At 45.1% G+C, this 12,474-nt stretch overlaps 1 protein-coding gene and 1 long non-coding RNA gene across 4 annotated transcripts; one reads left to right on the top strand and one right to left on the bottom strand.

Moving 5' to 3' along the window:
* The first annotated feature begins 1,521 nt into the window (after positions 1-1,521).
* On the top strand, positions 1,522-2,969 carry LOC107385755 (uncharacterized). The gene is made up of 3 exons (XR_001573014.3): positions 1,522-1,769; positions 1,898-1,968; positions 2,043-2,969. It is a non-coding gene; the product is annotated as an uncharacterized lncRNA (long non-coding RNA).
* Positions 2,970-3,251: 282 nt separating this feature from the next.
* Positions 3,252-11,414, bottom strand: LOC107385756 (RNA-binding protein 15). Of its 3 annotated transcripts, none has more exons than XM_054749001.2 (3): positions 5,537-11,414; positions 3,533-3,624; positions 3,252-3,429 (listed from the first exon to the last, which is right to left on the bottom strand). In XM_054749001.2, the coding sequence occupies exon 1, from the start codon at positions 10,565-10,567 to the stop codon at positions 8,045-8,047; it is 2,523 nt and encodes an 840-aa protein (XP_054604976.1). In that variant the 5' UTR covers positions 10,568-11,414; the 3' UTR covers positions 3,252-3,429; positions 3,533-3,624; positions 5,537-8,044. The 3 variants fall into 3 exon arrangements, with proteins under 3 accessions (XP_054604976.1, XP_054604979.1, XP_054604975.1); XM_054749004.2 differs by having other exon boundaries at positions 3,252-3,413; XM_054749000.2 differs by having other exon boundaries at positions 3,252-3,624.
* Between the last annotated feature and the right edge of the window lie 1,060 nt (positions 11,415-12,474).

The raw sequence follows: 12,474 nt of genomic DNA, 5'->3' as shown, positions 1-12,474 counted from the left end.
GAGAAGCAGCCAGCAAGGCTGAGAAAATACATACCCACGGAGCTGATGTCTGGTTGTTAGTTACTGTCCTAAAAAATCAACACTGAAACAAACCAGGGGCTTGATCATTAATGTACTTTGGTGTTAAAACGATCGTGTCTGCAGGAGCCTAGGCTCTGGAGATGTTTGGAACACTGTCCAATAAAAAATCTGACACACCTACATGTATTTTATTTACTGTCCCATGACCCCTAACGATTGACATCTACATGTCAAAAGTGTTGCTCATCCACTCATCAGGAGTTTTATTGTGACATCTAACTACTTTACAAGGTGACCCGTTTGCTGCCAAAATAGCCTTGACCCATCAAAACCCTCTGATGGTCTGTTGTTGTCTCTGTCACCCAGCCACAGACTCTCTGATCCCCGTGAGTAGCCTCTATGCGCCAAGCTCGTTTGTCCTGCACGTCCTACAAATCCCCCGACTGGAATGGGTTCCAGAGAATTTGGAGGCCGAGCTAAAACCTTGAGCGTACCGAACCTCTTAACACATTCCTAAACGGTGAGTGTCAAGAGTGCATCATCATGCCAGTGGTACTCATTGAGGAACACAGTTGACTTGGTGAGCTTGGTGAGCAGGAGCATGTAGGCGCCATGTTTCAGAGTTAACACGTGCAATGACAGAAGTACCCAAGGGTTCTTCTGCAGGATGGTTTCACATTTCCTCCACCAGAAATGTCTTTTTCAGATAAAAGCCCACCTCAGGATTTCTACTAGCATTGCTTTTCTGGAACCTGAGCTATTTTCATCCTCCAGGATCGAACAACACGTCCTGAGCTCTGCTCCCATGTGCATACGTTAGCCTTGACCACCTATCATCCCATTTGTGGTTTATTGATTTTCCTTGACTGGACAACCTTTGACGTGTCTTTAGTCAGATCAGGAGCATCCCACTAGGGCTGTGGGGGTAGGAATGTTATGACCTGATGGGTGGCACAGGTTTATCACTCAAACTCCATGTTTTTCTATTTTCTTCTGCTTCAAACACACCAATTACCAAAAGTATAAAAAAGTACAAGATGTTTCCATATTCCGAGAGGCAGCCAAGAGACAGAGTTCCTCCAGCGCGTCCTGGGTCTTCCTTGTGTGTCCTCCCAGTAAGGAGGGGTAGGAGGGGTCCAGGAGGCATCCTAACTAGATGCCTGAGCCACCTCAACTGGCTCCACTCAATGTGGAAGAGCAGCAGGTCTACTCCGAGCCCCTCCTGGATGATCGAGCTTCTCACCCTATCTCTAAGGGAGAGCCCAGCCACCCTGCGGGAGCTTGTGCCCGGTCATGAGTATTTCGGTCACTATCTAAACCTCATGACCATAGATGAGGGGACCGGTAAATCGAGAGCTGAGCCGTAAAGCGAATCTCTCATAATAATTGTGACAACCGCATCACCACTTTCAAATGTTAATTATGGCCTTCGCTTCAGCAGAGCTTTGTTTTGATAGGAATCTGTTTCCATCTTTGTTTTTGTGTTTGGTGATCTGATGTCACCGTCATTATAAAAACTGTTCCTGTTCGGTTTAACCAGACCCCGATCGCCGTGCCGTCTCCAGTTTCTGTGTTACATTAATGACACACACACTTGTTTACTCGAGAGTGAAATAGGAGACCTCACAGAGGGCTGGAGCAGAAACGTCTGCTTCTGTTCCTAGAGCCAGCAGGCTTATGGAAACATGGCCTGTTGCTGGATAGATGTCCTTTTTTGGACCGATCTGACGATCCTGCCTCTTCTGGAAGTAAATAACTACATTATTTATTTAACTATTTATTCCCAAATATGTTTATTTATTGTCAGTTTGATATCCTCGTACATTTATTTTCCAAACTGTATTTTGCATTTGCTTATTTAGTTTTATTTCCTTAGCTGCTTGTCGACTTCCTCACGGTCGGTCCTCCGTCTGGGCTTCAGTCGACGAAACAATTCAACAAGAGACTGTAAATGATTTAAAAAGTTAACAATTATTATAGGAGTCATAAGGAGGCTAATGGAAGATGTGTTTTTTTTTTAGAATTAGAAGAACAGCAGCAGCTTGAGGAGGACCTCGGAGCTACACTCATCCCAGATGGAGCTGGTGTGATCCAGCGCCTGCCAGTGATGAATGGTTTTAAGGTAGATGACTCATCCTCTCCTCAGACCCCTCCCAGGAGAATAACGGGAGTGGTGAAGTGTTCTGCATCAACAAGCAGCTCTCTGCCACCTAGTGGACACCTGATCAGACACGCCAAGGACAAAATCCTCCTCCGAAATCCCCGGATCTCATTTTCATGATGCAAATGTGACTCACAGGGGTGAGAGGCAGCGGTCGCATGAGCGTACGTGTTGTTAAAGGGTCTGAAAATAAAAGGTCTGTTTTTTGTGCTCAGCTGATTCTCCACCTGATCTGATTAGCCAGGACCCAGAGTCCTCCTGAATGAGTGCAGAAGGACCCTTAAAGACAAACGCAGGGCAACAAGACTGAAAGAACTCAAAGCATATATATAGATATAGATATGTAGACTCCTCTTGTAGATGCTGAAACTGTTGTTTATAATGATTTCACAGAGATAACGCGTTCGTCTACAAACCCATTCACTCAACAGAAGTAAGGGAATGAATGGTTTCTAACTGGAGACTCTGCTGGTGTTTTATTGGTGCATGATGGACTTTAATCTCAAGTTAAATCTCATCTAGTCACTGACCTGAAGCAAAATGAAATATCAAACCAACCCAACAGGCAAGACTGAGTGTTGCTGCTGCTTATTTTCCTAATTTTAATCAACTTTTATTTGTTTCATTTTAGTCAAAAGTGACAGAGGGGAGAAAAGTGAATGTGTATGAAACAAAGCTGAGATTTCTACGGCTTTTCTGAGTGTAATTCATATGAATCTCCAGTCTCTTGTATGTAACACGGATTTGTTTTGAAAACAGAGACCTAATAAACTCACCATGAAATAAACGTCTCATATTTTGCTCTTTTTTATTAACATAATGAAATAACTATCTTCAGCTTTTTTACATATTCATTTTATTTATGTATTTTGGTAGTATTTTATTGTTTTAATTTTAATTGCAACATTTAGATTTCCCACTGGGATCAATAAAGTAATTTTAAATCTAAATTGAATTAATATTTACCATCTAATCGTTACCAGAAAATGAGCATAACTACATTTTGTTTTTAATCATTTCCTTTTTTTTAATAAAACTGGTGCATTAGAATAAAAAAGACAACACCAGCTTGTTTTTAAACAAAAATATTTATTATTCAAACTCAAATCTGATTCCATTTACAAGTCAGGTTTAAATAAAGTGAAATTTTGGAACAGACCTCAGTTGTACTCACCTGTTCAGCTCACGCTGTTATTTCTGGACCACTGGTTCTACTGACGAGTCTTTTCACCTGGTGGAGGAACAACCTGAAACATCTGGACCATGACTTTATCTGAACGGGATCTAAACACACAACCGCAACAGAACTGGTTCCCTGAGATCCTTGACCCATGTGACCCAGCTACATACCTGCTGTTGTCATTGGCGACAGCCTAGGTGGTGATCCGTCTTCCTGCCATCGTGACCTCTGATGACTGCTCAGTTCATGGAGAACCCTCGCTCTGCCGGGCAGAGACAAGCAATAAAAACAGTTCATGTTTAGAAACACACCCAGCTGTCAGTTTATTACAAATGACTTTGGCTGCCATCTTTGGACTTCGTAAAAGAACAATAAAAAAGCTGAAAGTCCAGAGCTGATGTAGCTCTGTGAGCGGCCATCCCAACACCACATGTTCATGGAATCATTTACCTAAATGATTAAAGCTGATCATCAGATTTAAACCATTTCCTTTTGACAGGTGGTAACCCTGATTATGATGCGTTCCAGCTTCTCATTGATGTATTTATGTTTTTTCCTCTACAGCTGGCTTCTTGGTGAGAGAACTACGGACTGTGCTTTTGAATATCTGTGATGATCCAGCTTAGTGGCCTAGTGGTAGAGTGTCCGCCCTGAGACTGGGCGATCGGGGTTCAAAACTGGTCCTACCAAAGACTTTAACAATGGGACCCAATGCCTCCCCGCTTGACATTCAGCATTAACAGGTTGGATTGGGGGGGTTCAACCACCAAATAGTTCCCGAGCGCAGCCATGGCTGCAGCTCACCGCGGGGGACGGGTCAAATGTGGAGATGAATTTCACCCATGTGTGTGATGACTAATGGGACTTTAACTTTAACCACACCTGAGATCACTGGATGGAGGCTTAAAGAGCAAGTCAACCCCCACCAGATTCTTACTCAACTCCCACTTCCTGTTTGAAAAATGCAATAAATGCTGTTGCTTAGCAGACCGAGAGGGCGGAGCTGCTAACAAATACACACACAGGCTCACGACAGCATTGTGACATCATAATGTACCAGTTTACATCATAGCATACCTCTTAGCCAATAGCGGTGGCAGATTTAAATTCAAATACAGTGCAGAATTTACCTGGCGATGGCACAACACTGACAGTTTTAGGCAGAATATTTAAATTTTAACTAAGATATACTGAAGTGCCAAATTATTGACGACACGTGTCTGCAGCACCATTAGACACTCGTTTATTTAGTTTATCAGCAAAAAAGTTTATTTGGGGGTGACTTGCTCTTTAAATCAGAGAAGACCAACAAAATACTGGGATCTAAAATGTAATGTTAATTTTAAATGGTCTGTTTTATTAGTCCTACTGATAACAGTAATAGTGGTAACAGATATTAGTATTTTCATTGGCCTTATTATACGTCAGCAAATTCCAAATACAAATATTAATTCAGCTTTTTACACATTGTAAATTTTATACATAATAAATTCCCAACTCACCCTGCATGGGGGGTCCCATCCTCCCAAGGTCAGGTGTGTGTGTGTGTGTGTATATATATATATATATATACATACTATTTTTATGATTCTGTGTAATCTCCTAAAGCATCTGAGTGTTGTTATGGCAACCAGTGTTTATTTACCAAAGATGAAGGAATGTGTGCTGCTGTTGAAAATCATTTGTTTAATGTTTCTGCTTCTTTTTATAAACTGGGAAGTTTGTAGTTTACAAATTTACTGAAATCTAAAACTATAATGAAACTTGGCTCCCAAATCAAGTGGCCATTAAAGAAATTGTGACCCAAAGCTTTCCTGACTGGATACATCAAATTCAAGACGTTTTACTGATTTAACATAATTTTTAACTCTTCTAACTCTATATCGATCATTTCATTACGCTGTGATATCTGGAGACCACAGCACTGCGGTGAATTTGGATCAGATATTAGTTTACAAGTTACGTAATTTTATTTTGAAAGAATGTTTGTTTACACTCCACAAACCCGATGATGCAGATAAAAGTAAGCCTAAGGCTGAATGCTTTTTACATGATTTGGTTTTCTAGCATCACGTTCAAAACAAAAAGTGACATCACCATTAGAGTTTAACCGGGCAGCTTCTAAGCAGATTACCAAACCCAGCTGTGGGTCTGAAGTCATCTGAATTCGTTACCTGCGGAGCTGCATGCACACAGCCAGAGGACTCGAGGCCGTCCCGTCCCGTCCCTCAGCTCCAGGAACACACGAGACAGGTCCGCCGTCTCAGGCGGACACTTGCAGCCCTTCTGCTCATCTGTGGATGCAGGGCGGGGATCCAGCAGCAGAATCTCCCAGCACCGCGCTCGTCGCCTCGCTTCAGGCGTTTGAAACCACATTAAACCAGCTAAAGCTTGACCTCTACAGGTCGTCTCTCCTCTGATGCTGTAGAGACGCCGTCTCCCATGGGCTGAAGACACGTCTTTCCCTAACAGCGGTCTTCTTCACAACTCCAATGATAGCTTTAGCAATTACACAACAAAATCCCTGCTCCTTCTCAAAGCGGCTGCAGATCCTGAACCAATACGTTTTTGCACCAATGTGCAGCCGGAGTCAGGCGGGGGTGAAAAAGGAAGAGCAAGGTCATCTAATGCTGCTGTGAATCCGCAGATGAAGGTGACTTCTGGCAGCTGGAGAGGTGTGCTCTCTTAGGCGTTGGTTCTCAGCCACACCTCCAGTCGCCAAGGTGACTGAGGTATGAAGTCAAACGGCGACTCTAGACTTGCTGAAAACACTGCATCTCAATAAGAGGAATGCAGGTGGTCTGAACGCTCCTCACAGAGGTCATTCAACATGGAGAAACCACGAAAACACAGACAAGAGAAGCTTCTCCTTCCTCTCCTCGGCTGCTGCTGTCAAAGGGAAAGCCTCTCCAAGTTTGATAAAACATTCCAAGAACAGAACAGGTCACAAAAGTTGTCTTCCGAGGCACTCGTGTTTCCCACGAAAGAGCAAATTTATTAAGACAAGAAGTTTGCGGTGCATGCTGCACTCTGCGTTTGTCTGACAGTTATCTATATATACTTCTTAGGCCCAAGAGCATTGATGTTCTCCACTTCTCTCTCCAGAAATCCCAAGTACACTGCACAGATATTTTTGCTTTTTTCAAATTAAAACACAGAATTCAAATCAAAGCATGAAAATCAACGGTTAAAGTCCGACGTAGTGGAGGGCCGTTCCAGAGCGAGGTCCTCTCCTCTTCAGATGCAACTCCAGATCAGCCCCAGAACACGTTACATCAGCTCTTTTTCTACAGTTAAACAGCACGCGCTCTGCGGGGGTGTAGTTCCAACAATGTGTTCAAACTACATAAGATTCTGGTTAGAAAAAGATGCATTTAAAAAAAATAATAAAGTTTAGGGAGTTCAATTTCAAACTAAAAGCCCCACAACACTAATGACATTTGTCAGTTGTTGATTAAGCAAATGTTTACATTAGTCTCTGAAATGTCCTTAAAGTGTAATGACAAACATCTTAACGGGTTTCATGGAAAGTCAGATCTGATTGGAAATTAAATTTAAAAAATAACAATAAAAATATTACTTCTAATTAAATGAAAGTGACGCCAGACATTATGGTGATGGGTCTCTGGAATTGTCAAAACCTTTCACCATAAATGGTCATCTGAACAGATTTGTCTGAAAACGTCCGGACTTGGGTCTTGGATCCAGCTGCTGAGCACAAACAGAACAAATAATGTCTAATTTAGCCCACATCTCACGTCTGTTCATCACTTTCAGGACTTCAGTCAAGCTATGGAAGCCCATTTGTGCCATACTAAGAAAAATATAAACATGTATCTTCTAATTATGAGAGCTCTAAGTCATAATTATAGGATACAGGTTATTTTTTTCTTTCATCAGAGTGGCAGTAACTGGCTTCCACAGAATACTCATTTTTAAAAGAAAACAACGTTTGTGGTGAACGTTTTAACCCTCTCGGGCTCAAAATAAGTTTTGATAAAAGGACGAACAACTAAGTCCTTCAGGGGTACTTCTGAGTTAAAAAAAATACTCATGAAACACGTGTGCGGAGTAACCAGGTAGGTAGGTTTTAACGTTGCTAATCTGCAACGCCGGCCTCCAGAGGGTTAAGGATCTGGAGTGTTTCCAGACTTTTAACTTCATCCGAGACATCTGACACAAGTACTTTTTCAGGAAAGTGACCTTAATCAACCAAAAATCACACTGAAATGTACTTTTGATCATTTGATAACAAATACAGATTAAAGCAGGAAAGGCTATAAACACTAATAAAATGAGTCTGTTGCCATAATCTACTAAAAATGGCCTTAACAGGGTGTAAAAGGACACGTTTCCATTTAAATGTGATGAGGGAAGAAACAGAAGTCTGGGTGCTCTGACTCACTTCACTAGAGTACCCTTAGATTAGTGAGATTTTATCTCTTATCTGAAGCAGCAAAAGGCAGCATGTCACACATAATACACTCCATCATTTATCCAACTCTTATCCTGTAGCTCTGTTTATAAATCTGTTCACAGTGTGAAATAAAAGCCATCATATAGATCAGGGAACCCTTCTACTCTGATTTATTATCAAAACCTCTGTTTATACACCTCACAATTTAAACAATGAGAGATCAAATGAAAAACAACCAAAATAAAAGGAAATGCACTTTTTTTTTTTACGAGGCTCCTTTAATTATGACCATCACCAGGTAGTCTTCCTCGGATTTGGCAAAAGCTTTGGCAGAGGCATCCAAGAACTGCTGGGAGAACTCACATGGAGGGAAAGCGTGCAGAACCCCCCCTTGGTCCTTGTCGCGGCTGCCCCCAACAGGCAGGCTGATAATACCGGCGGCTTCCTTCTGCTTCAGGTAGGAAACCAGGTTCTTCAGCGGCCGCTCCATGGAGTTGCTGGTGTCCTGTGGTTCGCCGTCCTCTGATTTACCGGGCACTGCCAGGAGAACAGAGGATCCGCTGGAGCTGGCGGCCTTGAGGCGGCGAGCAACCTCATCCAGCTTGGCCTGGTCCAGACGTAGACGTTGGCTGATCTTCAACTGGGACACACTCCCTCCCGTAGGGCCATTTAGCAACAGGCCAGTGGCCACCCTCAGGTCTCCTTCCAGCAGGTGCAGAGAGGTTGGGAAGCTACTGTTCTTGAGCAGGAGGACTCCCTGCCAGACCTGACTCAGCTTCTGTCCGTTAGGGTTCGCCTGATGGACAGATTTGGACAGGGAGGAGCTCAAGGCTGGATTCTCGGAGCGATGCTCCTTCTTGGCCGGGCTCTTGGATGAGTCACTAGCTTTGCGTTTCCTGTCCTTCTCAGCGTTGGTCTCAGACAGATTCTGTGTTTTTTTCCTTTTGTCAGCACAGCTTGTGTTATGGCTGTTCTGTCGCTCTCTGGCGGGGGAAGTTCTGTCAGAGCGAGGCAGACGTTCGGGGTCGCTGTAGCGCCCCCCGTCTCGGCTGCTCCCTCCTGGACTGCGCTCCAGCGAGCTGCCATGACGACGAACACCGTGGTCTACGGCGTCAGGCGAATGCTCCAGGCGCCAGGCATCATCGAGAAGTTTTCTTTTGCGGCTCAAGTCTCTGTTCTGCAGCTCCCGCTCCATCGACCAGCTCTCTCTAGAGCGCCTCTCCGGACGATCGACGGGGTTGAAGTTAACTCCTCGCATCCTTTCGTGGACATTCAGGCCAGACCATTCAGAGGAGTAAAGGTCTCTGAAACGAGCAGGAAGTGGAGGGGACCGCTCTCTCACCCTCACTGGCTCAGTGACGCGATGAGGAAAGCTCTCAGGGACCAAGTCATAGGTTGGTGGCAGAGCAAGTGGAAGCTGCATGTACTGCTGCTGTTGCTGGTAGTGATGCTCCGTCTCTGCGAAGTCCACTCGCAATCTTCTGTCAGGACCACCCAAAGGGAAACCTCTCATGTGAGTGCATGCAGCCTGAGCGGCGTCCATGCTTTCGTACTGGATGTAAGCCCACACGTCTCCTTTCCTGTAGTCTATAGTCCTAATGGTGCCAAAGCGGTCAAACTCTTTAGCCAGGGCGGCGAGTGGAATCCACGGTCCAAGACCTCCCACCCACAGCCTGGTGGAGGGTGTAGGCTTCCCATATCCAATTTTAATTGGGCTGTGACCCACCACCTTCCCTGACATGGCTAGTTTGGCACGATGAGCCATGTCAAGATTCTCAAACTTGATGAATCCAAAGGTGTGGCTCTGTCCCCTGGTAGTCCTCTTTATGTCCACCGCTGTAATCACTCCAAACCTCTCAAACGTTCTCCTCAAGTCGTTTTCATTCAAACTTGTATCCAAGTTGCCCAAAAACAACGTCCTGTTAGCCCTCTCGTCGTCCTCGGGGCTGATGAGGTCCTCCTCGCGGTAAATAGCACAGTCAGAGAACGGGATTCTGTTTCTGGCATCAAACAGGGAGCCCTCCCTGTCTCTCCCCAGTTCTCTGAGGTCAGGAGGTGGAGGAGGAGCGGGGAGGCGGCCCAGAGCTAGCTGCTGTAGCCGGTAGTCTCTGTAGCCCACACCCGTGGGAGACGCGGGTCTCTGTGTGTGGAGATGTCTGTGACCCGGAGGGAAAGGCTCTTTATTTGCAGGCGAGCGGCTCCTCCGACGGCTCAGGTAGACGGTCTCTATTTTCAGCGGCCGGTCGTACAGCACCAACTTCCCGCGGGCGTGCTTAGCCGCCCGGGCGTCCTCGGGCCTCCTGAAGTTCACAAACGCCACCCTGTAGTCGTTCTCACGGCTAATTTTGACGCTCACTTCTCCAAATTTTTTAAACTCGTGAAACAGCCCGTCTTCTATCTCCTCGTCGTTTAACTCGGAGCCAAGTTCGCTTATTTTCAGAGTCTTGTACTCACTTCCTGCGTTTGACGGAGGCCGCGCGTCGCTGCGTGAACCGGACCTGGATGTCTCTGCAGCGACGTCAGCGACGCCGTGCGACTTGGTGCCCGGAGCAGCCCCGTACTCGTAGCCACCGCCGCTCCGACTGGATGAAATATGTCCGTCGGACTCCCTCGTGTCTCTTTTCTCGCTGTGTAAACTTCTCCTGCTCTGCGCGGAGCCGTTGCTGCTTCCGGCAGAGAGCGCTCCGGGTCCGGTTTTCCTGCTGCTTGGGTAGCTTCCTCCTCGGTCTCTGCTTTCATCGAGCGCTCGGGATCGTTTCTTCACCGGCGATCGCTCCTTCCCTTTCATTTCAAGAAGCTGCGTTTTACACACTTGAGTTCTTAAATGTAAAATCTGTTGAAAAGTGAGCCGACGATGCCAGAAACTTAGAGGCGTTTCAACAGTTTTCTCTCAGGCGAGTCACATCGGCGACATGTTGGATCAGTTACGCTACTGTGACGGAGGTCCCGCCTGTTTTCTTTAGGACAATCTGATTGGCTTGCGGGCTGTCAGTCATATGGAAATGCCATGCAGCCCGCCTATTGTAAAACAGGGTGCGGTGCGTGCAGCTGGGGTCAAAGTACTAGTGATGGGAATTCCGGCTCTTTTTAGAGAGCTGGTTCTTTTGGCTCAGCTCACCAAAAAGAGCCGGCTCTTTCGGCTCCCAAGTGGCTCCTCAGATTTTCTGTTGCGTAGAGTACATTTATAACCAAAATAATGCAAAACTATGTAAAATGATTTACTAATGTAAAAAAAGTGCTATATATCAAATATTTATTTTTTCTTTGGATTTAATAACTGAACACTTTAAGAAATCTCCACTTTCTGACTGCTGGCGCTCATTTTCTCACCGTCTCCATTGCACTCTCCTCTCTCTTGCTCGCCTTTTCCCTCTTCCTCATTCCCTCTCGTCTTCCTCCACCTGCATGTGCTCTGCTGTGTGTCTGAGTCTGATCCTCCCTCTTCCCCTCCCCTACTGCTCTGTGTGTGGACAGCCTGTAGCTTTCACCAAAGCAAGAGGGGAGGGGGAGGGGACGGCTCCCAATGACGAGCCGGCTCCCGTCGTTCACTTCAAAGAGCCGGCTCTTAGAGCCGGTTCGTTCGCGATCGACACATCACTACAAAGTACAATCACAGGGCCGGAAAGTATACCTGCTGATTCAGAGGAATCGCTTCCAATATTTTAATTATTTCATGCTAATCAGTGTGAACGACATATGGTGCAACATGAATGGAAATTACATTACAGTTTAATTTAAAAAGAGCCACTTTCAGGGTTGCGCTACACAGGAGGGAGGTGTTGTTTATTTGAGATGAAGAGAAGGAGAGTACTGTAGAACAAAGATCAAACTCATCATGATATAATAAAATTATTATTTTGGTTCTCACCCTGTTACTCATCATGACAAAAGATGATCAACAAGTCAACAATAATAAAATATGCACACAAATCACATTTTCCACAATACAGACATTGCCTTGCAAGGCCAGGCGCCTTGGCATTGAGAAACACCCAGTTACTGGAACGCATCCTTTCAAAATAAGACAGGCTGAAATGAAGCTCTGGCGCTAACGACAGTTATCCTCGTTTGAATGCGGTGAAACGACCAGCTGCGCCTCTGCGATATGAACCTGTTTCCGGCCCCACAGACGACCATGTAAGCAACGTTACTTATGGAGCTAACAGCCCAGACAAAGCCATCCGAGATCTGCGGCATCGGGGCCACCATGACAACGCTTCCCGCTTCGGAGATGACCACATTTCTTTTAATCACATAGATTACATAGAGTCATTGCACACAGACAGTGAGTTGCGTCCCAAAGGAGGCCAACGGAGGCCGTTGCCACCCAAAGTGCTGGTCCCCAAGGACAGGACCCCCCCCCCCCCCCAACACACACACACACGTTTTAATAATTGCTATTCATGCTCACACAAAACATAAATTCATCATTTTTAATCAACACATTAATGTAATTCTCCGTGAGAGATAAAAATGTTTAACTTTCTCACAATATTTATATTATTTGAGCTAAACCTGTTAGTAGGACACTTCCATACAGTCAGTTAATGAGTTACTAAAATGTTCAACCTAAAATACAGACAAATCTTAAAGAGCAAGTCACCCCCAAATAAACTATTTTTTTGCTGATAAATTAAATAAACGAGTGTCTAATCGTGCTGCAGACACGTGTCGTCAATAATTTCGCACTTCAGT

The sequence above is a fragment of the Nothobranchius furzeri genome, chromosome 3 (assembly GCF_043380555.1).
Source record: "Nothobranchius furzeri strain GRZ-AD chromosome 3, NfurGRZ-RIMD1, whole genome shotgun sequence".
In the NCBI taxonomy this organism is placed as follows: Eukaryota; Metazoa; Chordata; class Actinopteri; order Cyprinodontiformes; family Nothobranchiidae; genus Nothobranchius; species Nothobranchius furzeri.
Note: the sequence above shows the minus strand (reverse complement) of the source record. Positions and strands in the feature narration are given on the sequence as shown.